Below are 25,093 nucleotides of genomic sequence, written 5' to 3' on the forward strand. Positions count from 1 at the left end.
TGTTGAGTTTGCACGTTCTCTCCGTGTCTGCGGGTTTCCACTGGATGCTCCGGCTTCCTCCCACAGTTCAAAGATGTGCAGGTTCGGTGGATTGGCCACTCTAAATTGTCCCTTAGTGTCCAAAGGTTAGGTGGGGTTTTGGGGTACCAGGGATAGGGTGGAGGAGTGGATCTAGGTAGGGTGTCTTTCAGAGGGCTGGTGTAGACTCAATGTGCCGAATGATATCCTTCTGTACTGTAGGAATTCTATGATTCTATAAAGGCAAGTGTCCCATAGGCCTTTTTCACCACTCTATTAATCTGCCCTTCTGCAATCTGAGATCTATGGACAAACACAAAACGCCTCAGTGTCAGGACATTCATTGAATACTTACTTCTCAAATTAGTTGTATCAAAGTATCAGCTCACACTTTTCAATTCCATCTGCAACTTATCTGCCAATTTGACCATCCCATCTATATCTTCCTGTAACTCAAGACACCCAACCTCACTTTAACCACTCAGTCAATCTTTGTGTCATCCACAAACTTACTGATCCTACCCCCCAAAGAGTCATTTATATACATGATGAGAATTGGAGGACCCAGCACACATCCCTGTGGTATGCCACTGGACATTGACTTCCAGTCATTAAGGCAACCGTCAGTCATCACCCTCTGTCACCTACAAAAAGCCAATCAATCAATGATATCAAAAGAACATTGGATGAACACTTGAAGGAAATAAACTTGCAGATCTCTGGGAATCTAGTGGGGAATTGAGAGTGACTGGATTGCTTCACAAGGAGCCAGCATGGAATTGGTGGATTGAATGGCCTCCTTTCATAAAGTAAATTACTCTATAAATTAAAGGCTTGGCAAGGATTTGGGCGAACTTACTCCTAGTCTTAAGGGATAGACAGAATAATCCTGCAGGTAATGATAAAGAGATGGCAGAAATATGAATGAGAGTAACTCATTGAGCCTCACCCCGCCAAGGTTTCCCCAAAGCCTTGTGAATTTGCCTTTCCAGGTAATAATCCAATTCCCTTTTAAATGCTATGTTTGAATCTGCCTCCATCGCACTCTAAGGCAGTTCATTCCAGAACCTAAACATTCACTGCATGAAAAAACTGTTCCTCCTGCTACCATTGCCTCTTTTGCCAATCTCCTTCAATCTATTTGGGTATTTGGATAATTGGAGCGCATTCTGGGGAAGGTGGGACCTGTACAAGCAGGACGGGTTGCATCTGAACCAGAGGGGCACCAATATCCTGGGAGGGAGGTTTTCTAGTACTCTTCAGGAGGATTTAAACTAATTTGGCAGGGGAATGGGAACCGGATTTGTAGTCCAGCAACTAAGGTAGCCGATATTCAGGACGCCAAAGCGTGTAATGAGGCAGTGGGGAAGGGAACACTGACAAAGGAGAGTACTTGCAGGCACGGAGGTGGGTTGAAGTGTGTATACTTCAACGCAAGAAGCATCAGGAATAAGGTGGGTGAACTTAAAGCATGGATCGGTACTTGGGACTACGATGTGGTGGCCATCACAGAAACTTGGATAGAAGAGGGGCAGAAATGGTTGTTGGAGGTCCCTGATTAGAGATGTTTCAATAAGATTAGGGAGGGTGGTAAAAGAGGTGGGGGGGTGGCATTATTAATTAGAGATAGTATAACAGCTGCAGAAAGGCAGTTCGAGGAGTATCACCCTATTGAGGTAGTATGGGTTGAAGTCAGAAATAGGAAAGAGCAGTCACCTTGTTAGGAGTTTTCTATAGGCCCCCCAATAGTAGCAGAGATGTGGAGGAACAGATTGGGAAACAGATTTTGGAAAGGTGCAGAAGTCATAGGGTAGTAGTCATGGGCGACTTTAACTTCCCAAATATTGAGTGGAAATCTTTAGATCAAATAGTTTGGATGGGGTGGTGTTTGTGCAGTGTGTCCAGGAAGCTTTTCTAACACAGAATGTAGATTGTCCGACCAGAGGAGGGGCAATATTGGATTTAGTACTGGGTAATGAACCAGGGCAAGTGATAGATTTGTTAGTGGGGGAGCATTTTGGAGATAGTGACCACAATTCTGTGACTTTCACTTTAGTAATGGAGAGGGATAGGTACTTGCAACAGGGCAAGGTTTACAATTGGGGGAGGCGTAAATACGATGTTGTCAGACAAGAATTGAAGTGCATAAGTTGGGAACATAGGCTGGCAGGGAAGGACACAAGTGAAATGTGGAACTTGTTCAAGGAACAGGTGCTACGTGTCCTTGATATGTATGTCCCTGTCAGGCAGGGAAGAGATGGTCGAGTGAGGGAACCATGGTTGACAAGAGAGGTTGAATGTCTTGTTAAGAGGAAAAAGGAGACTTATGTAAGGCTGAGGAAACAAGGTTCAGACAGGGCATTGGAGGGATACAAGATAGCCAGGAGGGAACTGAAAAAAGGGATTAGGAGAGCTAAGAGAGGGCATGAACAATCTTTGGCGGGTAGGATCAAGGAACGCCCCAAGGCCTTTTACACATATGTGAGAAATATGAGAATGACTAGAGCGAGGGTAGGTCCGATCAAGGACAGTAGCGGGAGATTGTGTATTGAGTCTGAAGAGATAGGAGAGGTCTTGAACGAGTACTTTTCTTCTGTATTTACAAATGAGAGGGGCGATATTGTTGGAGAGGACAGTGTGAAACAGATTGGTAAGCTCGAGGAAATACTTGTTAGGAAGGAAGATGTGTTGGGCATTTTGAAAAACTTGAGGATAGACAAGTCCCCCGGGCCTAACGGGATATATCCAAGGATTCTATGGGAAGCAAGAGATGAAATTGCAGAGCCGTTGGCAATGATCTTTTCGTCCTCACCGTCAACAGGGGTGGTACCAGGGGATTGGAGAGTGGCGAATGTCGTGCCCCTGTTCAAAAAAGGGACTCGGGATAACCCTGGGAATTACAGGCCAGTTAGTCTTACTTCGGTGGTAGGCAAAGTAATGGAAAGGGTACTGAAGGATAGGATTTCTGAGCATCTGGAAAGACACTGCTTGATTCGGGATAGTCAGCACGGATTTGTGAGGGGTAGGTCTTGCCTTACAAATCTTATTGAATTCTTTGAGGAGGTGACCAAGCATGTGGATGAAGGTAAAGCAGTGGATGTAGTGTACATGGATTTTAGTAAGGCATTTGATAAAGTTCCCCATGGTAGGCTTATGCAGAAAGTAAGGAGGCATGGGATAGTGGGAAATTTGGCCAGTTGGATAACGAACTGGCTAACCGATAGAAGTCAGAGAGTGGTGGTGGATGGCAAATATTCAGCCTGGATCCCAGTTACCAGTGGCGTACCGCAGGGATCAGTTCTGGGTCCTCTGCTGTTTGTGATTTTCATTAATGACTTGGATGAGGGAGTTGAAGGGTGGGTCAGTAGATTTGCAGACGATACAAAGATTGGTGGATAGTGAGGAGGGCTGTTGTCGGCTGCAAAGAGACATAGATAGGATGCAGAGCTGGGCTGAGAAGTGGCAGATGGAGTTTGACCCTGAAAAGTGTGAGGTTGTCCATTTTGGAAGGACAAATATGAATGTGGAATACAGGGTTAACGGTAGAGTTCTTGGCAATGTGGAGGAGCAGAGAGGTCTTGGGGTCTCTGTTCATACATCTTTGAAAGTTGCCACTCAAGTGGATAGAGCTGTGAAGAAGGCCTATGGTGTGCTCGCGTTCATTAACAGAGGGATTGAATTTAAGAGCCGTGAGGTGATGATGCAGCTGTACAAAACTTTGGTAAGGCCACATTTGGAGTACTGTGTACAGTTCTGGTCGCCTCATTTTAGGAAGGATGTGGAAGCTTTGGAAAAGGCGCAAAGAAGATTTACCAGGATGTTGCCTGAATGGAGAGTAGGTCTTACGAGGAAAGGTTGAGGGTGCTAGGCCTTTTCTCATTAGAACGGAGAAGGATGAGGGGCGACTTGATAGAGGTTTATAAGATGATCAGGGGAATAGATAGAGTAGACAGTCAGAGACTTTTTCCCTGGGCGGAACAAACCATTACAAGGGGACATAAATTTAAGGTGAAAGGTGGAAGATATAGGAGGGATATCAGAGGTAGGTTCTTTACCCAGACAGTAGTGGGGGCATGGAATGCACTGCCTGTGGAAGTAGTTGAGTCGGAAACATTAGGGACCTTCAAGCAGCTATTGGATAGGTACATGGATTACGGTAAAATGATATAGTGTAGATTTATTTGTTCTTAAGGGCAGCACGGTAGCATTGTGGATAGCACAATTGCTTCACAGCTCCAGGGTCCCAGGTTCGATTCCGGCTTGGGTCACTGTCTGTGCGGAGTCTGCACGTCCTCCCCGTGTCTGCGTGGGTTTCCTCCGGTTGCTCCGGTTTCCTCCCACAGTCCAAAGATGTGCAGGTTAGGTGAATTGGCCAATGATAAATTGCCCTTGATGTCCAAAATTGCCCTTGGTGTTTGGTGGAGGTGTTGAGTTTGGGTAGGGTGCTCTTTCCAAGAGCCGGTGCAGACTCAAAGGGCCAAATGGCCTCCTTCTGCACTGTAAATTCAATGATAATCTATGATTAATCTAGGACAAAGGTTCGGCACAACATCGTGGGCCGAAGGGCCTGTTCTGTGCTGTATTTTCTATGTTCTATGTTCTATGCGCACTAGTTCTCAATACTTCCACCAGTGAGGATTGCTTTCTCCTATCTACTCTGCCACACTCCTGAATGACTCTATCAAATCTTCTCTCGACCTTCTCTGAGGAAAACAGTCTCAACGTCTTCAATTTACATATGTAACACAAGTTCCTAATCCTTGGAACCATTCTCGTGAATCTTTTCTGCACCCTCTCTCATGTCTTGTGTTACAGACACGAGGGAGATTAATTTAAACAACCCTGATTGCTCCTCCCACTACCTGTCCATTAACAGAGCAATATTTTTCTGATTTCCCCTTTACTAGGTGGTGGCATATTTCCACAAACTTTCAGTTAGGTGTGATCCAATCCTCTATCAATGACTCCACAGCAAACTCGAGATAAGATGGAAATAAGACACACACAATATGGGAAGAGGATTCTCAATATCTGCCCCTTTTGCACTCATACAAGGGTTAAGGGATAAGGGAAAGAAAGCGGTTTCAGGGCAAGACCACAATAAAAGAAAAAATTCTGCTTTCATGTGAATCACGAGTCCAGAATTAAGTGTCCAGTGGATAATGCCTTCAGAGGTTGCAGGCTCAAACTGTTGCAGGTGATCCATCTTTACAGAAGTACAAAGAACAAACAAAAGAACAAATAAACACAGGAACAGGCCCTTCGGCCCTCCAAGCCTGTACCGGTCATGATACCACCCTTGGCCAAAACCCTCAGCACTTCCTAGTGCTGTATCCCTCTTTACCCATCTTATCCATGTATTTGTCGAGATACCTTTTTGAACGCTGTTAATGTATCTATCTACAACCTCTCCTGGCAGCGCGTTCCAGGCACTCACCACCCTCTGTGTAAAAAAAAAAAAAAAACCTGCCTCGCACATCTCCTCTAAACTTTGCCCCACGGACCTTAAACCTATGCCCCCGAGTGACTGACCCCTCCACCTTGGGAAAGAGTGCCTGCCCATCCAATCTATCCATGCCTCTCATAATCTTGTAGACCTCTATCAGGTCAGTCCTCAACCTCTGTAGTTCTAATCATAGAATTTACAGTGCAGAAGGAGGCCATTCGGCCCATTGAGTCTGCACTGGCTCTTAGAAAGAGCACCCTACCCAAGCCCACAACTCCACCCTATCCCCATTACCCAGTAACCCCACCCAACACTAAGGGCAGTTTTGGACACTGAGGACAATTTAGCATGGCCAATCCACCTAACCCGCACATCTTTGGACTGTGGGAGGAAACCGGAGCACCCGGAGGAAACCCACGGACACACGGGGAGAACGTACAGACTCTACACAAACAGTGATCCAAGCCAGGAATCGGAATCTGGGACCCTGGAGCTGTGAAGCAATTGTGCTAACCACTATGCTACCGTGCTGCCCTAATGAAAACAGATCGAGTCAATTCAGCCTCTCCGCATAGCTAACACCCTACAGACCAGGCATTATCCTGGTAAACCACCTCTGCACCCTCTCCAAAGCCTCCACAATCTTCTGGTAGTGTGGCGACCAGAATTGTGCGCAAAATTCCAAGTGCGGCCTTTCTAAGGTTCTATACAACTGTAGCATGACTTGCCAGTTTTTATACTTGACGTCCTGTCCAATGAAGACAAGCATTCCATATGCTTTCTTGAATACCTTGTCCACTTGTGTTGCTACTTTCTAAGATCTGTGGACCTTTACGCCCATGTCTCTCTGACTTTACATATTCCTAAGAGCTTTGTCATTTACTGTATATTTCCCCTCTTGTTAGACCTGCCAAAATGCATTACCTCGCATTTGTTCGGATTAAACTCCATTTGCCATTTCTCTGTCCAGTCTCCAATCTATCTATGTCCTGCTGTATCCTCTGACAATCCTCAACACTATCTGCCACTCCACTGATCCCCTTTCCGACAAAATTTCCCATTGGCCCCAGATCCCCAAACCTTCATTGGGGATCTCAGCTGCACGATTTGAGCCATCTTGTGGAAACTCCCTCTGTGCCTTTCCATTCTGCACAGAGGAGTTTCCTGCACAAGCTTCTGATGCGTATCCTTTGCTTCCTCACCCTTGGCAACCACGTGGACACACCATGGCATTGGTCCTCCCCTGCACAGGTGGTGGGGGCCCCCAGTGGGGGTCCTCTGTGTGGAAGTCCTCCTTTTTAACATCAGCAATTTGACATTGGGGGGGTTGCATCCAGCAGCCCTGCACAATCGTAGTATCTAAACATATATATGAATTGGGAGCGAGAGTTGGCCACTCGGCCCCTCGAGCCTGCTCTGCCATTTAATAAGATCATGGCTGATCTGATTGTCTATCCCTGATAACTTTCACCCCCTTGTTCATCAAAAATATATCTACCTCTACCTTTAAAATATTCAAAGACTTTGCTTCCACTTGAGGAAGAGAGTTCCAGAGACCCGCGACCCTCTGAGAGAGAAACATTCTCCTAATTTCTGTCTTAAATGAGTGACTCCTTACTTTTAAACAGTGGTCCTGAGTTTTAGATTCTCACAAGAGGAAACATCCTCTCTACATCCACCCTGTCAATACCCCTCAGGATCTTAAAGGTTTCAATCAATTCACCTCTTACTCTTATAAACTCCAGCAGATACAAGCGTAACCTGTCCAACCTTTCCTTTCAAGGCAATCCATCCATTCCTGCTATTAGTCTAGTAAACCTTCTCTGAACTGCTAACGCATGAAATCCTTCTTTAACTAAGGAGACCAATATTGTAACCAGTACTCCAGATGTGGTCTCACCAATGTCCTGTGCAACTGAAGCATAATTTCGCCACTTATTTTCTTGTCTATCTTTACACCGTGCCAGGGCAACACGGTAGCATAGTGGTTAGCACCGTTGCTTCACAGCTCCAGGGTCCTAGGTTCGATTCCCGTCTGGGGCACTGTCTGTGCGGAGTCTGCACGTTCTCCCCATGTCTGCGTGGGTTTCCTCCGGGTGCTCCGGTTTCCTCCCACAGTCCAAAGATGTGCAGGTTAGGTGGATTGGCTGTTCTAAATTGCCCTTAGTGTCCAAAAAGGTTAAGTGGAGTTACTGGGTTACGGGGATAAAGTGAGATAGGCTGGAGGTGTGGGCTTGGGTGGGGTGCTCTTTCCAAGGGCTGGTGCAGACTCGATGGGCTGAATGGCCTCCTTCTGCACTGTAAATTCTATGATTCTATGATTTATGTCATCAGCAAATTTAGCAACCATGCCTTTGGGTGATTGATATAAATACCAGATGGAGTGATACATCATTTTGGCAATAAGAAGTAGGTCTAAATAAGGAATCTGGATCGGCGCAGGCTTGGTGGGCCGAAGGGCCTGTTCCTGTACTGAAATGTTCTTTGTTGTTGTTTAGTTTCCTTGACAGATTAATTTCATGAATATTCTTTGGTTTCTGAGCAATCCACAAACATGACCCCAACATTCCGGTCCCTTGCCATTTCAATTCACCATGTCCTTGGCCTGCTTCAATGTGAAGCACAATGCAAGCCAGAGGAACAGCACTTCCTCTTCCAACTGGCTATTCACAGTCTTAAGGATCCAACAGTAAGTTAATCGGCTTCAGACCATGAAGTCTGAACTCCGTTCTAAGTTTTTTTGCAACATGTCGGTCTGTATCTTGTTTTTGCTTTCAGACTGAGCTGACCTTCATTCTGCTTTGAACCACTGCGTTGTTTCTTTATCACAACCATTACCATTTCCTTTGCCATTTATTCATGACATCTTTGGCATTTATTCACCCCTGTCCTCTAACCCATCCCTAATCTTCCCCTTTGTTCCTCCCCACCCTCTGCCCTTTCTCAATAGCATCAAACCCATCGTACTCCTACCAGTTGTGATAAAGTGCCCTATTGGATTCAAAATGCTAACTCGATTTCCCTGTCTGTAGACGCTGCCAGACCTGCTGAATTTTTCTGGCGCTTTCTCTTTTTATCTCGAGTAACTACCACTGTTTTTCACACTCAGCTCTCATGTAACTGCTCCTGTTTTTTTCTTCACGCAGGCCTCGTGGGTCTTGCATTGTCCTACGCATTGTCAATCACTAATCTACTCTCTGGGGTAGTTGCTAGCTTCACACAAACAGAAATGCAGATGGTCAGTGTGGAGCGCCTGGATGAATATACCACCGAGATTCCCATCGAACCTCAAGAGGGGAATATTGAGGTAAGAGGAAATTTGAGTCGGGAAGATTTTGTTGGAATGGATTTGTTTTATTGTCACGTGTACCGTGATACAGTGAAAAGTATTGTTCTACATACAGTCCAAGCAGATCGTTCCATACATCAAAAAAAGGATCTACAAAAATACAGAATGTAAACACATAGAAATCGGGTGAAGCATACTGAGTGTTGTACTACTCAGTAGAGAAGATGTGTCAAGAGATCAGATCAGTCCATAAGAGGGTCATTCAGGAGTCTGGTAACAGCGGGGAAGAAGCTGTTTTTGAACCTTTTTGTGCGAGTTCTCAGACTTTTGTAACTCCTGCCCGATGGAAGAAGTTGGAAGAGAGTATAACCAAGGTGGAAGGGATCTTTGATTATGCTGCCTGCTTTCCCAAGGCAGCGGGAGGTGTAGACAGAGTCAATGGATGGGAGGCGGGCTCGCGTGATGGTCTGGGCTGTGTTCACGACTCTGTAGTTTCTTGCGGTCTTGGGCCGAGCAGTTGCCATACCAGGCTGTGATGCACCCAGATAGGATGCTTTCTATGGTGCATCTGTAAAAGTTGGTAAGAGTGAATGTGGACATGCCAAATTTCCTTAGTTTCCTGAGAAAGTATATGTCTGAGAGAGAAAGAGAAAGCAAGAGGATAGAGCTGACAATAATGAAAGCATGGAGAGGCAGGGGAAATCCGAATCATAAAATTTACAGTGCAGAAGGAGGTCATTCAGCCCATCAAGTCTGCACCGGTCCTTGGAAAGAGCACCTCACTTAAGCCCACATCTCCACTCCATCCCCGTAACCAAGTAACCCCACCTAACCTTTTTGGACATGAAGGGCAATTTATCATGGCCAATCCACCTAACCTGCATGTCTGTGGGAGGAAACCGGTGCACCGGAGGAAACCCACGCAGACACAGAGAGAACGTGCAGACTCCGCACAGACATTGACCCAAGTCAGAATCGAACCTGGGACCCTGGAGCTGTGAAGCAACTGTGCTAACCACTGTGCTACCATGCTGTCCTCATATACATATGCACTGCAAAACGCACCAAGGCTCATTGGACATCACCTTCCAAACCTGTGACCTCTGCCACCTGAAAAGACAAAGGGAGCAGATGGGAACACCACCACCTGCAAGTTCCCTTCCAAACTCAAACAATCCTGACTTGGAAATATAACACTGTTCCTTCACTGTGGCTAGGTCAAATTCCTGGAACTCCCTCCTTAACAGCACTGTGAATGTACTTACACATGGACTGCATCAGTTCAAGAAGTACTTTGCCACTATCTTAAGGGCAGTTGGGAATGGGCAATGAATGCTGACTTAACCAACAACACTCACTGTCCATGAATGAGTAAGAGAAAAATCACAGTCGGACCAAAACATTGATGCACATTTGCTGGCTTGACAGCATCTGTAACAAACATAAGAAATAAATGAATGTCTCTGATCTTTGTTACTCTTTATCAGAACATCTATAACCTCTTTTATTCTGATAAACGTTACAGAAACCTAAAATATTACTTTTTTTCCTTTTTCTTTACTTCACAAATGCTTTCTGGCCTGAGTGTTTGAAGTATTTTCTGTATTCATTTCAGATTTCCAGCCAGTATTTGTTAGAAATATAGAGAATTTATCACACCAGAAATGGTTATTTGTTGTATTGTGTCTGTGCTGGCTGAACAAGGATTATCCAGCCAATCCAAACCCCCAGATCTTTGCCCATTGCCCTGTCCATGGTACAGCAAGTGTATATCCAAGTGTTTTTTAAAATGTTATAATATATTCTGCCTCCATCACCCTTTCAGACAACAATTTATTGCAAGAGTTCCCCAATCTCTGAGTGAAGAAATATGACCTACTTCAACAAATCTATGCTCCCTGATTATTGATCTCTTCGAATGGAAATAGTTCTTTTCATTTCCATTCTTTATCAGCCCCTCATAACTTTATATGCTTCAATTAATCTCCTCCTCAGTCTCTCTTCTGAAGAAAACAACCCTGCCTAACTGATCTTTCCTCATACCCAAATCATCCATTCTGGAAATATAATCCTTCCTGTTATGTGGTGACCAGAAATATACACAGTTACTCTAGCTCCAGTCAGACTCGTGCCTTGTATTGCTCCAGCTCTGTTCTTATATTCTTTACGAAGTCTTACAACACCAGGTTCAAGTCCAACAGGTTTGTTTCGATGTCACTAGCTTTTGGAACGCTGCTCCTTCCTCAGGTGAATCACCTGAGGAAGGAGCAGTGCTCCGAAAGCTAGTGACATCGAAACAAACCTGTTGGACTTTAGAACATAGAACATAGAACATAGAACAATACAGCGCAGTACAGGCCCTTCGGCCCACGATGTTGCACCGAAATAAAAGCCATCTAACCTACACTATGCCATTATCATCCATATGTTTATCCAATAAACTTTTAAATGCCCTCAATGTTGGCGAGTTCACTACTGTAGCAGGTAGGGCATTCCACGGCCTCACTACTCTTTGCGTAAAGAACCTACCTCTGACCACTGTCCTATATCTATTACCCCTCAGTTTAAAGTTATGTCCCCTCGTGCCAGCCATATCCATCCGCGGGAGAAGGCTCTCACTGTCCACCCTATCCAACCCCCTGATCATTTTGTATGCCTCTATTAAGTCTCCTCTTAACCTTCTTCTCTCCAACGAAAACAACCTCAAGTCCATCAGCCTTTCCTCATAAGATTTTCCCTCCATACCAGGCAACATCCTGGTAAATCTCCTCTGCACCCGCTCCAAAGCCTCCACGTCCTTCCTATAATGCGGTGACCAGAACTGTACGCAATACTCCAAATGCGGCCGGACCAGAGTTCTGTACAGCTGCAACATGACCTCCCGACTCCGGAACTCAATCCCTCTACCAATAAAGGCCAACACTCCATAGGCCTTCTTCACAACCCTATCAACCTGGGTGGCAACTTTCAGGGATCTATGTACATGGACACCTAGATCCCTCTGCTCATCCACACTTTCAAGAACTTTACCATTAGCCAAATATTCCGCATTCCTGTTATTCCTTCCAAAGTGAATCACCTCACACTTCTCTACATTAAACTCCATTTGCCACCTCTCAGCCCAGCTCTGCAGCTTATCTATATCCCTCTGTAACCTGCTACATCCTTCCACACTATCGACAACACCACCGACTTTAGTATCGTCTGCAAATTTACTCACCCACCCTTCTGCGCCTTCCTCTAGGTCATTGATAAAAATGACAAACAGCAACGGCCCCAGAACAGATCCTTGTGGTACTCCACTTGTGACTGTACTCCATTCTGAACATTTCCCATCAACCACCACCCTCTGTCTTCTTTCAGCTAGCCAATTTCTGATCCACATCTCTAAATCACCCTCAATCCCCAGCCTCCGTATTTTTTGCAATAGCCTACCGTGGGGAACCTTATCAAACGCTTTGCTGAAATCCATATACACCACATCAACTGCTCTACCCTCGTCTACCTGTTCAGTCACCTTCTCAAAGAACTCAATAAGGTTTGTGAGGCATGACCTACCCTTCACAAAGCCATGCTGACTATCCCTGATCATATTATTCCTATCTAGATGATTATAAATCTTGTCCCTTATAATCCCCTCCAAGACTTTACCCACTACAGACGTGAGGCTCACCGGTCTATAGTTGCCGGGGTTGTCTCTGCTCCCCTTTTTGAACAAAGGGACCACATTTGCTGTCCTCCAGTCCTCTGGCACTATTCCTGTAGCCAATGATCACATAAAAATCAAGGCCAAAGGTCCAGCAATCTCTTCCCTGGCCTCCCATAGAATCCTAGGATAAATCCCATCAGGTCCCGGGGACTTATCTATTATCAGCCTGTCCAGAATTGCCAACACCTCTTCTCTACGCACCTCAATGCCATCTATTCTATTAGCCTGGGGCTCAGCATTCTCCTCCACAACATTATCTTTTTCCTGAGTGAATACTGACGAAAAATATTCATTTAGTATCTCGCCTATCTCTTCAGACTCCACACACAATTTCCCATCCCTGTCCTTGACAGGTCCTACTCTTTCCCTAGTCATTCGCTTATTCCTGACATACCTATAGAAAGCTTTTGGGTTTTCCTTGATCCTTCCTGCCAAATACTTCTCATGTCCCCTCCTTGCTTGTCTTAGCTCTCTCTTTAGATCCTTCCTCGCTACCTTGTAACTATCCATCGCCCCAACCGAAACTTCACACTTCATCTTCACATAGGCCTTCTTCTTCTTCTTAACAAGAGATTCCACTTCCTTGGTAAACCACGGTTCCCTCGCTCGACGCCTTCCTCCCTGTCTGACCGGTACATACTTATCAAGAACACGCAGTAGCTGATCCTTGAACAAGCCCCACTTATCCAGTGTGCCCAACACTTGCAGCCTACTTCTCCACCTTATCCCCCCCAAGTCACGTCTAATGGCATCATAATTGCCCTTCCCCCAGCTATAACTCTTGCCCTGCGGTGTATACTTATCCCTTTCCATCATTAACGTAAACGTCACCGAATTGTGGTCACTGTCCCCAAAGTGCTCTCCTACCTCCAAATCCAACACCTGGCCTGGTTCATTACCCAAAACCAAATCCAACGTGGCCTCGCCTCTTGTTGGCCTGTCAACATATTGTTTCAGGAAACCCTCCTGCACACACTGTACAAAAAACGACCCATCTATTGTACTCGAACTATATATTTTCCAGTCAATATTTGGAAAGTTAAAGTCTCCCATAATAACTACCCTGTTACTTTCGCTCATATCCAGAATCATCTTCGCCATCCTTTCCTCTACATCCCTAGAACTATTAGGAGGCCTATAAAAAACTCCCAACAGGGTGACCTCTCCTTTCCTGTTTCTAACTTCAGCCAATACTACCTCGGAAGAAGAGTCCCCATCTAGCATCCTCTCCGCCACCGTAATACTGCTCTTGACTAGCAGCGCCACACCTCCCCCTCTTTTGCCTCCTTCTCTGAGCTTACTAAAACACCTAAACCCCGGAACCTGCAACATCCATTCCTGTCCCTGCTCTATCCATGTCTCCGAAATGGCCACAACATCGAAGTCCCAGGTACCAACCCACGCTGCCAGTTCCCCTACCTTGTTTCGTAAACTCCTGGCATTGAAGTAGACACACTTCAAACCACCTACCTGAACGCTGGCCCCCTCCTGCGACGTCAAATCTGTGCTCCTGACCTCTATACTCTCATTCTCCCTTACCCTAAAACTACAATCCAGGTTCCCATGCCCCTGCTGCATTAGTTTAAACCCCCCCAAAGAGCACTAACAAATCTCCCCCCCAGGATATTTGTGCCCCTCAGGTTCAGATGTAGACCATCCTGTCTGTAGAGGTCCCACCTTCCCCAGAAAGAGCCCCAGTTATCCAAAAATCTGAAACCCTCCCGCCTGCACCATCCCTGTAGCCACGTGTTTAAATGCTCTCTCTCCCTATTCCTCATCTCACTATCACGTGGCACGGGCAACAACCCAGAGATAACAACACTGTTTGTTCTAGTTCTGAGCTTCCATCCTAGAACTTTAACCTGGTGTTGTAAGACTTTGTACTGTGCTCACCCCAGTCCAACGCCGGCATCTCCACATCATGGCTTATATTCTTTGGCACAACCAAATAGGGATATTACCCCCTATCTTCTTCACCTTATCTAGCTGCCATGCTACCTTTAAGGATCTGTCCTTATGCAGTCCAAGGTCCTTATGCAGTCCAAGCTCCCTCCACATTTCTCATTATATAACCATTTCTTGTGTACAGCAATCCTATCTCACACTTCTTCGGATTGAATTCCATTTGCTACGTTTCTGACTAACTTTGATAATTTCCTGTGATCTTTCTCAGTATCAACCACGCAGCCATTTTTTGTATCATCTGCAGACATCTTAATTATGTCCCCTGTGTTGCTAACTTAGGAGGTCAGTTAGCTCAGATGGCTGGACAGCTGGTTCGTGATACAGAGCAGTGCCAACATCTCGGGTTCAATTCCTATATCAACTAAGATTATTCATGAAGGCCCCTCCTCCCCTCCCTTGCTCCTTGCCTCAGGTGCGGTGACCCTCAGGTTAAATCACCACCAGTCAGCTCTCTCTCAAAAAGGGGAGAGCAGCCCATGATCCTCAGAAACTATTGTTACGACACCCTGCACTAGTGTGCGGTCAATCCCAGGCCCACAGGCCCCAGAGTCCCAACATAAGTCAGTTCACCAACAATTCATATATTTTCCTGAGATCTTTGACCCTTGACTGCTCCAGTGAATTACAGGTGCCGATTTATAAGTAAAACTTAATAACTTTATTTATAACAAGAAAAGAGATAAACATGTGATGGCTGTAATAGAACAATGGTCTGTGAATCTAATTATCCCCCCTTCACCGTTCCACCCTCTACCCACACGCACACAAGACAAGGGAACTGGGAATGAGTATCTTCGCTGCAGAGGTTGCTTTGTTGGCAATCTCCTCGGGATGCAAAGTGTTGAAACCCATCAGTTTGATAGGACCTTCTAGTTTGTGCCTTCAATTAGAACCCACAGGCTGTAGAATTTCCTCTGGGAAGTTACTTTCACTTAACTGACCTCCCATTGAGACAGTCTTAGAATTCTCTGCCTCATAATTTAAAAGAGGGTTTTACATTCACTCTGCCTCTTGAATGCTTCTCTGGCCTTTGTGCAGATTATCTAGCTGCAGGGTAGAGAGAAAGGAAAAGGCTTTTCCTTCCAGACGTTTAGAGGTCTCATTAGAGAGTTATCAGCACTGTACGTCCCTCAGCCTTTCAAACAGAGGTTAGGTTTTCACAGACCTGGCTGGCCACAGAGACAACTTCCAGTCTTTTAGTCAGAAGTTAAATGCCAGCCTTAGTTGATAGAGAGAGTTTAAATCTGCTCTCGGAGCAGAACTGAGTTCAAATGGAATCTGCCTTCTTTATCAGAATGCCCTGCAACTCCTTCAACCAATAAGAATTGAAAACCAACAAGCCCCGGAATTCGAGAATAGCCAATCGGCTGCTAGCCAAGTCCATCAAAATGTGACATCACTCGACTATGCTACATAAAACACTGCACTGAGGGGTGTCCTCAGACCAGTTCAAATGGCACTTTGTACCGGGCGCGTTTCAGTTTAAATCAAAGTCTGCAGAATTGTGGAAGTCAGCATAACAGAACATAAAGAGGATTAGGCAGGAAAGCCATATTTAAATGCAGAAAGAAAGCTTTAAACATGAGGTTCCTCACACTATGGCGACTTGCATTTAATTTGATTGCTACCTTTTTCTTGATGACTTCCTGATTTATATTTGACTGAATTTTTCAAAGAGGTTGCTAGGTGTGTAGATGCGGGCAGTGCAGTTGATGTAGTCTACAGAGACTTCAGTAAGTCTTTTTACAGGGTCTCAAATGGAAACTAAGGCTTTTGACATGGTCCCACATGGGAGACTGATCGAGGTGGTAAGAACCCATAGGATCCAGGACAATTTGGCAAATTGGATCCAAAATTGTTTTTGTGGTAGGAGGCAGAGGGTGATGGTCGAAGATTTTTTTTGTGACAGGAAGTCTGTGTCAAGTGGTGTACCACAGGGATCAGTGCTAGTTCCCTTGCTGTTTGTGGTGCAGATGTGAATCCGGGACTTTGCAGATGACACAAAAATTGGTGGTGTGATAAACAGCGAGAAGGAACATAAGAACCAGGAGCACAAATAGGCAATTCAGCCTCTCGAGCCCGCTCCCATTTAATACGATCATGGCTGATCCCCTCTCGGCCTCAACTCCACTTTCGTAGAAACATAGAAGATAGGAGCAGGAGGGGGCCATTCGGCCCTTCGAGCCTGCTCTACCATTTGTTACGATCATAGCTGATCGTCCAACTCAATAGCCAAACCCTGCTTTCTCCCCATAACCCTTGCTCCCATTCGCCTCAAGTGCTATATCTAGCCCACCTCTTGAATATATTCAATGTTTTAGCACCAACTATTTCCTATTGTCTTGATTTCCTTTTTAACCAGCAGTACTAAGCCACCACCTTTTCCTTTTTGTCTGTCCTTCCTAAATACTGAATGCCCCGGGACACTCAGTTCCCATCCCTGCAGCCATGTCTCCATAATCTCAATTATATCGCACCCGTTTACATCTATCTGTGCGATTAGTTCATCCCATTTATTGCAAACATTCCACGCATTAAGGCACAAAGCCTTTAAGCTTGTCTTTTTAACATTGTCTTGTTCCCAATATTTTTCGCGACAGTGAATTTTTTGAATTTTGTCCTTTTCTACCTTTCATTTTTGTCCTCGCTCCCTCCTTCTGTGACTCCTTACATTGGTTTCCTGCCCATTCTCCATAACCCTTCAAGCTCTTCTAATTAAAAATCTCCTCCTTAAATTTACTCAATGTCTCGGCATCTACTTCGCTCTGAATTGCACATACTCACAATCCGTTCAGAGAAGCAATTTCCCTTCATCTGTTTTCAATCTATGCCTTATCCTAAAAATATAACCTCTCCTTCTAGATTGACCCACAAGAGGAAGCATCTGCTCCACATCTATTTTCTCAATACCTTTTATCCTCTTATATACCTGAATTCGATCTCTCATTCTTCCAAACCCAGAGAGTATAGGCCTAAACTGCTCAATCTCTCTTCATAAGACAAACCCTTCATCTCTGGGATCAATCTAGTGAACCTCCTCTGAACAGCCTCCAATGCAACTACATCCCTCCTCAAATAAGGGGACCAAAGCTGTAGACGGTGCGATCTTACCAATGCCTTATACAGTTGCAGCAACACATCTCTACTTTATTCATTTAGCTGTGAATACCAACATTCCTTTCGCTTTCATTATTACCTGCTGCACCTACCATTTCTGCCATTCATGCACACGACAACAGCCGATCCCTCTTCACCGAAGCACTCTGCAGTTTCTCTCCATTCAGATAATAATAAAAATAATAATAACCTCTTATTGTCACAAGTATGAAGTTACTGTGAAAAGCCCCGAGTCGCTACATTCCGGCGCCTATACGGGTACGCTGGTATGGGATTTGAACCCGCGCTGCTGGACTTGTTCTGCATTACAAACCAGCTGTCTAGCCCACTGAGCTAAACCAGCCCTAAGTTGCTTTCCATTTTTCTGAATGGAAATGAATAACTTTACACACATCTAATTTAAACTCCATCTGTGTCTGTACAAGGTGGTTTATTCATTGATCTAACCTATCTGTGAGGGTGCTCAGGGTGGTTTATTCATTGATCTTACCTGTCTGTGGGTGTGGTCAGGGTGGTTTATTCATTGATCTTCCCTGTCTGTGGGTGTGGTCAGGGTGGTTTATTCATTGATCTTCCCTGTCTGTGGGTGTGGTCAGGGTGGTTTATTCATTGATCTTGCCTGTCTGTGGGTGTGGTCAGTGGTTTATTCATTGATCTTCCCTGTCTGTGGGTGTGGTCAGGGTGGTTTATTCATTGATCTTCCCTGTCTGTGGGTGTGGTCAGTGGTTTATTCATTGATCTTACCTGTCTGTGGGTGTGGTCAGTGGTTTATTCATTGATCTTGCCTGTCTGTGGGTGTGGTCAGTGGTTTATTCATTGATCTTGCCTGTCTGTGGGTGTGGTCAGTGGTTTATTCATTGATCTTGCCTGTCTGGGTGTGGTCAGGGTGGTTTATTCATTGAATTTCCTTGACTTTGGATGTGGTCAGTTGTTTAGTCATTGATCGTACTAGCCTGTGAATGTGGTCCCTCTAGTATAAGTGGATGCAGTGCTCTGGCTGTGGTATATAAAATAGTGCATATGTCAATATTCTTTTGCTGTATTTAGGGTAGTTATTGTGGGATAAGGTTCCTTTGTCAGCACCTTTGAAACTCTCGGCCTCTACCACCATCATTTGTGAGGGCAGCAGATGCAAGCAAAAGCTACCAGCTGTATGTTGCCCCGTGAGCCACACTTCATGCTTACTTGGAACTGCCGCTGGTTTTAATTCCTGGAAGTTCCTCCCTAACAGTAATGTGAATGTACCTGCACCACACGGACTGCAGTATTTCACCACCATCTCGAGGGCATTTGGGATGTTCAATTAATTCTGTCCAATCCAGTGACACCTCATACCCTTGAATGAACAAAGAACAAAGACCAATACAGCTCAGGAACAGGCCCTTCGGCCCTCCAAGCCTGTACCTGTCATGATACCAACCTTTGCCAAAACCCTCAGCACTTCCTTGTACCGGATCCCTCTGTACCCATCCTATCCATGTGTTTGTCAAGATGCCTTTTGAACGCCGTTAATGTATCTGCTTCCACAACCTCCCTGGCAATGCGTTCCCGGCACTCACCACACTGCATAAAAAGCCTTGCACATCTCCTCACATGCCCCATGGACCTTAAACCTATGCGCACTGGTGACTGATCCCTCCACCCTGGGAAAGAGTGCCTGCCCATCCAATCTATCCATGCCGCTCATAATCTTGTAGACCTCTATCAGGTCATCCCTCAACCTCCGACTTTCTAATGAAAACAGTCCGAGTCTATTCAGCCTCTCCACATAACTAACGCCCTCCAGACTAAGCAACGTCCTTGTAAACCTCCTCTGCACCCTCTCCAAAGCCTCCACATCCTTCTGGTAGTGTGGTGACCAGAATTGTGCGCAATATTCCAAGTGCGGCAGTACCAAGGTTCTATACAGCTGTAGCATGACTTGACAGTTTTTATACTCGGTGCCCCGTCCAATGGAGGCAAGCATTCCGTATGCTTTCTTGACGACTGTGGCCCCTTGTGTTGCCACTTTCAAAGATCTGTGGACCTGCACGCCCAGATCTCTCTGATTTTCTATATTCCTAAAAGTTTTACCATTTACGGTATATTTCCCCTCTATGTTAGACCTACCAAAATGCATCACCTCACATTTGTCTGGATTAAACTCCATTTGCCATTTCTCTGCCCAAGTCTCCACCCTACCTCTGTCCTGCTGTATCTTCTGACAATCCTCAACACTATCTGCAACTCCACCCACCTTGGTGTCATCCGCGAACTTATTAATAAGACTGGCTATATTTTCCTCCAAATCGTTTATGTACACCACAAACTACAGAGGCCCAGGCACCGATCCGTGTGCAACACCACAAGCCACAACCTTCCATTCTACTGCTACACTTTGCCTTCTGTGACCGAGCCAGTTCTGTATCCATCTTACCACCTCAGCTCTGATCGGGTCTGACTTCACCTTTTGTACCAATCTGCCATGAGGCACCTTGTCAAAGGCTTTACTGAATTTCATGTAAACAACATCACCGCCCTCCCCTGCTCAATCATCTTGGTCACCTCCTCAAAAAACTTGATCAAGTTAGTGAGGCATGACCTCCCCTTCACAAAATCATGCTGTCTATCGCTTATGAGTCCATTTGTTTCCAAATGGGTATGAATCCTGTCCCTGAGAATTCTCTCCAATAATTTACCAACTACCGACGTGAGGCTGAGCGGCCTTTAGTTTCCAGGATTATCCCTGCTACCTTTATTAAACAGCGGTACCACATTAGTTATTCTCCCGTCCTCTGGTATCTCACCTGTAGCCAATGAGGATACAAAGATGTCAGTCAAGACCCCAGCAATATCCTCCCTTGCTTCCCTCAGTATTCTGGGGTAAATCCCATCTGGCCCAGGAGACTTATCTATTTTAATATCTTTTAAAAGACCCAATACCTCCTCCTTTTCGATGTTAACATGATCCAGACTGTCCACACACCCTACCCAAGAATCCACTTCCACAAAGTTTCTTTCTTTAGTGAATGCTGATGCAAAGTATTAATTTAGTCCCTCGCCCATTTCCTCTTGCTCAACACATAGATTCCCCCCATTGTCCTTAAGTGGTCCAATCCTTCCCCTGGCCACCCGCTTGCTTTTCACATCTGAATAAAAAGCTTTGGGATTCACCTTAATCGTACGTGCCAAGGACTTTTTATGACCCCACCTAACCCTCCTAATTTCCCGCTTCAATACCTTTCTACTTTCTTTATACTCCTCAAGGGCTTCGACTGTCCCCACCCTTCTAGACCGTACAAAAGTCTCCTTTTTCTTTTTGACAAGGTTCATAATATCCCTCGGTATCCAAGGCTCCCTAAACTTCCCATACTTATCCTTCATTCTCTCAGGAACGTGACTTTCCTGAATCCTAATCAACTGTCGCTTCAAAGACTCTCACATGTACAATATTGATTTATTATCCAATCCAAATTCTTCAATTCCTGTCTAATGTTATCGTAATTTGCCTTTCCCCAGTTTAGCACCTTAACGCGAGGGCTACCCTCATCCCTAGCCAAAAGTACCCTAAAATGTACGGAATTGTGGTCACTACTCCCAAAATATCCCCGCACTGAAACCTCAACCACCTGTCCAGGCTCATTCCCCAATACCAGATCCAGTACTGCCCCTTCCCCAGGTGGACTATCTACATATTGCATCAAGAAGGCTTCCTGGATACACCTTACAAACTCTGTCCCATCCAAACCCCGAACACTAAGTGAGTCCCAGTCAATATAGGGGAAATTAAAATCCCCTACCACAACAACCCTGTTACGTTTGCACCTATCCAAAATCTCTCTACCGTTCTGCTTCTCTATCTCTCGCTGGTAGTTGGGTGCCTGTAATAAACCCCCAACATTGTGGTTGCCCCCTTCCTGTTCCTGACCGCTACCCAGATTGCCTCATTGTTTGAGCCCTCCAAGGTGTCGTCCCGCAGTACGGCTATAATTTCCTTAATCAGTAATGCTACTCCCCCACCGCTTTTACATCCCCCTCTATCTCACCTGAAACATCTATATCTTCCAACGTTCAGCTGCCAATCCCGCCCTTCCTTTAACCATGTTTCTGTGATAGCCACAACATTGTAATTCCAAGGACTAATAAGTGCTCTAAGTTCATCTGCCTTACCCGCTATACTTCTGGAGTTGAAACAAATACACTTCAAACCACTGCGTTTGAGCAGACAGGGTGATGTTGTTCTCGTATTTTTGTTCTCTATTTCCCCTTCAGTTATTACACCATCTAAGCTAACACTCTGGTTCCCACCCCCCTGCCCTACTAATTTAAATCCTCCCGAGTGATTCTAGCAAATCTCCCAACCAGGATATTGGTGCCCCTACAGTTTAGATACAATCCGTCCTTGTTGGACAGGTCACACCTGCCCCGGAAGACATCCCAATGGTTCAGAAATCTGAAACCCTCCCTCCTACACCACTGGTTTAGCCACATGTTTCGCTGCGCTACCCTCCTATTTTTAGCCTCACTGGCACGTGGCACAGGGAGTAATCCTGAGATTAAAACCCAAGAGGTAGTGCTTTTTAGCTTATTGCCCAACTCCCTGAACTCCTTCTGCAGGACCTCATCGCTCTTCTTGCCTCTGTCGTTAGTACCTATGTCTACTACGACCTCTGGCTGTTCAACCTGCCCCTTCAGGATGTCCTGTGTTTGTTCTGTGAAGTTGTACGAATTAAGTAATGGCATGATGGAAAATTGGTCAACTACTTGGTACAATGTAAGAAAAGCTGACCAAGCTATTCCAATATGCCAGACCCCTGTAACACCTGAAAAGGCTGACTCCGCATAACTTAAAGCATGAATAAGACCAGAGAAGGTCAAGCTATTCCAAAATGCCTGACCCCTGTAAATTCTGATTAGATTAACTCGTCATGACCCAGGGCTGTTTGAGTAAGACAAGATAAGGTCAGGGATGAAGGAGTCACCGATCTTTTAATATTCCATCAAAGGACAAGATAAGGGTATGAGTGATGAGACAAAGAGTTCTAGGAGGTCAGCAGGTGGTGTCATGATTTATGACAGTGCTTATGTTTCTACTACTGATCAAATTCCTGAATAAGCTCTAGTCATGCAATACTGATAATGATAATGCATAAATACTGAATTGATTCTTTGTGTAAGCGCGGACTTGAGGAGGAATTAGCAGTTTGTAACAACTGCTCTCTAAACTCAATTTGCAGCCAATACTGCATGCAGACTTTTCGTAAATAAAGACTAGTTATTTTGTCGGAACAAACTTTGTTGAGTCTTTCTACCACAGTCAAGAAGCAGGAAAAATATTTACTTCTCCAGTTCAGAAACATCCTTAACCCTGGCACCAGGGAGGCAACATACCATCCTGGTGTCTGTTTCCCGTCCACAGAAGAGCCTATCTGTACCCATTAGTATAAAGTCCGCTATAACTATCGCTCTCCTGCACCTTTCCCTCCCGTGCTGAGCAATAGAGCCAGTTGTGGTGCCACTGTTCAGGCTGTTGTTGTTTTCCACGGATAGGCTATCCCCCTCAACAGTATCCAAAACGGTTAGAGAGGGGACAACCACAGAGGATTCTTGCGCTGCCTGCCTGTCCTTTCTAACGGTGACCCATCTGTCTGCTTGCACCTTGGGTGTGACCACGTCTCTATAACTCCTATCTATGACACTTTCCACCACCTGCATACACCTAAATGCATCCAACTGCTGCTCCACTGAACCACACGGTCTGTGAGGAGCTGCCATTGGTTACACTTGCTGCAGACGTAGTCGACCAGTACGCTGGAAGCGTCACAGATCTGCCACATCTCACAGTTAGAGCGCAGCACCCCGCTGAGTGACAGCAGAGCACTAGTTAATTAAGTAAAAATAATCGCACAAATCGTTATTAGATTTATTTACGATTAACTATGTGGTATCTGGTACCAGATTGTCACTGTGAAATTAAAAGCTAAATACTAATTTCTGCCCTGTAGTTTAGTTACTCCTCTACCTAGTTAATTTATAAGTTTTAATTAGTTTTTATTTCAAATTTAACAGATTCCTTACCAGCCAATCAGGTCACAGCTTTACTTTGTTTTCCCCCCACAATTTGAAAACGCTCAGAGGCACAGACACAAATCCCACTTACCTTCCCAGTCTGCACTCCGGATTTCTCCCACTCAGAGACACAGACACAAATACCACTTACCTTCCCAGTCTGCACTCCAGATTTCTCCCGCTCAGAGACACAGAGAGAGACACAGACACAAATACCACTTACCTTCCCAGACTGCACTCCGGATTTCTCCCGCTCAGAGACACAGACACAAATACCACTTACATTCCCAGAATGCACTCCGGATTTCTCCCGCTCAGAGACAACAGAGAGACACAGACACAAATACCACTTACCTTCCCAGACTGCAATCTGGATTTCACCCGCTCAGAGACACAGAGAGAGACACAGACACAAATACCACTTACCTTCCCAGACTGCACTCCGGATTTCTCCCGCTCAGTGACACAGACACAAATACCACTTACCCTCGCAGTCTGCACTCCGGATTTCTCCCGCTCAGAGACACAGACACAAATACCACTTACCATCCCAGTCTGCACTCCGGATTTCTCCCGCTCAGAGACACAGAGAGAGACACAGACACAAATCCCTCTTACCTTCCCAGACTGCACTCCGGATTTCTCCCACTCAGAGACACAGACACAAATACCACTTACCTTCCCAGTCTGCACTCCGGATTTCTCCCGCTCAGAGACACAGACACAAATACCACTTACCTTCCCAGACTGCACTACGGATTTCTCCCGCTCAGAGACACAGACACAAATACCACTTACCTTCCCAGTCTGCACTCCGGATTTCTCCCACTCAGAGACACAGACACAAATCCCACTTACCTTCCCAGTCTGCACTCCGGATTTCTCCCGCTCAGAGACACAGACACAAATACCACTTACCTTCCCAGTCTGCACTCCGGATTTCTCCCGCTCAGAGACACAGACACAAATACCACTTACCTTCCCAGTCTGCACTCCGGATTTCTCCCGCTCAGAGACACAGACACAAATACCACTTACCTTCCCAGTCTGCACTCCGGATTTCTCCCGCTCAGAGACACAGACACAAATACCACTTACCTTCCCAGTCTGCACTCCGGATTTCTCCCGCTCAGAGACACAGACACAAATACCACTGACCTTCCCAGACTGCACTCCGGATTTCTCCCGCTCAGAGACACAGAGAGAGACACAGACACAAATCCCACTTACCTTCCCAGTCTGCACTCCGGATTTCTCCCACTCAGAGACACAGACACAAATACCACTTACCTTCCCAGTCTGCACTCCGGATATCTCCCTCTCAGAGACACAGACACAAATACCACTTACCTTCCCAGTCTGCACTCCGGATTTCTCCCATTCAGAGACACAGACACAAATCCCACTTACCTTCCCAGTCTGCACTCCGGATTTCTCCCACTCAGAGACACAGACACAAATACCACTTACCTTCCCAGACTGCACTCCGGATTTCTCCCAT

The 25,093-nt window shown here is 45.5% G+C and overlaps 1 protein-coding gene across 4 annotated transcripts in view; it reads left to right on the forward strand.

The window, feature by feature from the left end:
• The window catches only part of abcc10 (ATP-binding cassette, sub-family C (CFTR/MRP), member 10), a 712,922-nt gene that overhangs the window by 532,171 nt on the left and 155,658 nt on the right, over nucleotides 1-25,093 (forward strand). For all 4 annotated transcript variants that reach the window (XM_072500316.1, XM_072500319.1, XM_072500315.1 and 1 more), the window contains exon 17: nucleotides 8,611-8,771. In XM_072500316.1, coding sequence (XP_072356417.1) covers nucleotides 8,611-8,771 — 161 coding nt within the window. The remainder of the gene's footprint in view (nucleotides 1-8,610; nucleotides 8,772-25,093) is intronic.

This window comes from Scyliorhinus torazame, chromosome 4 (genome assembly GCF_047496885.1).
Source record: "Scyliorhinus torazame isolate Kashiwa2021f chromosome 4, sScyTor2.1, whole genome shotgun sequence".
Lineage (NCBI taxonomy): Eukaryota > Metazoa > Chordata > Chondrichthyes > Carcharhiniformes > Scyliorhinidae > Scyliorhinus > Scyliorhinus torazame.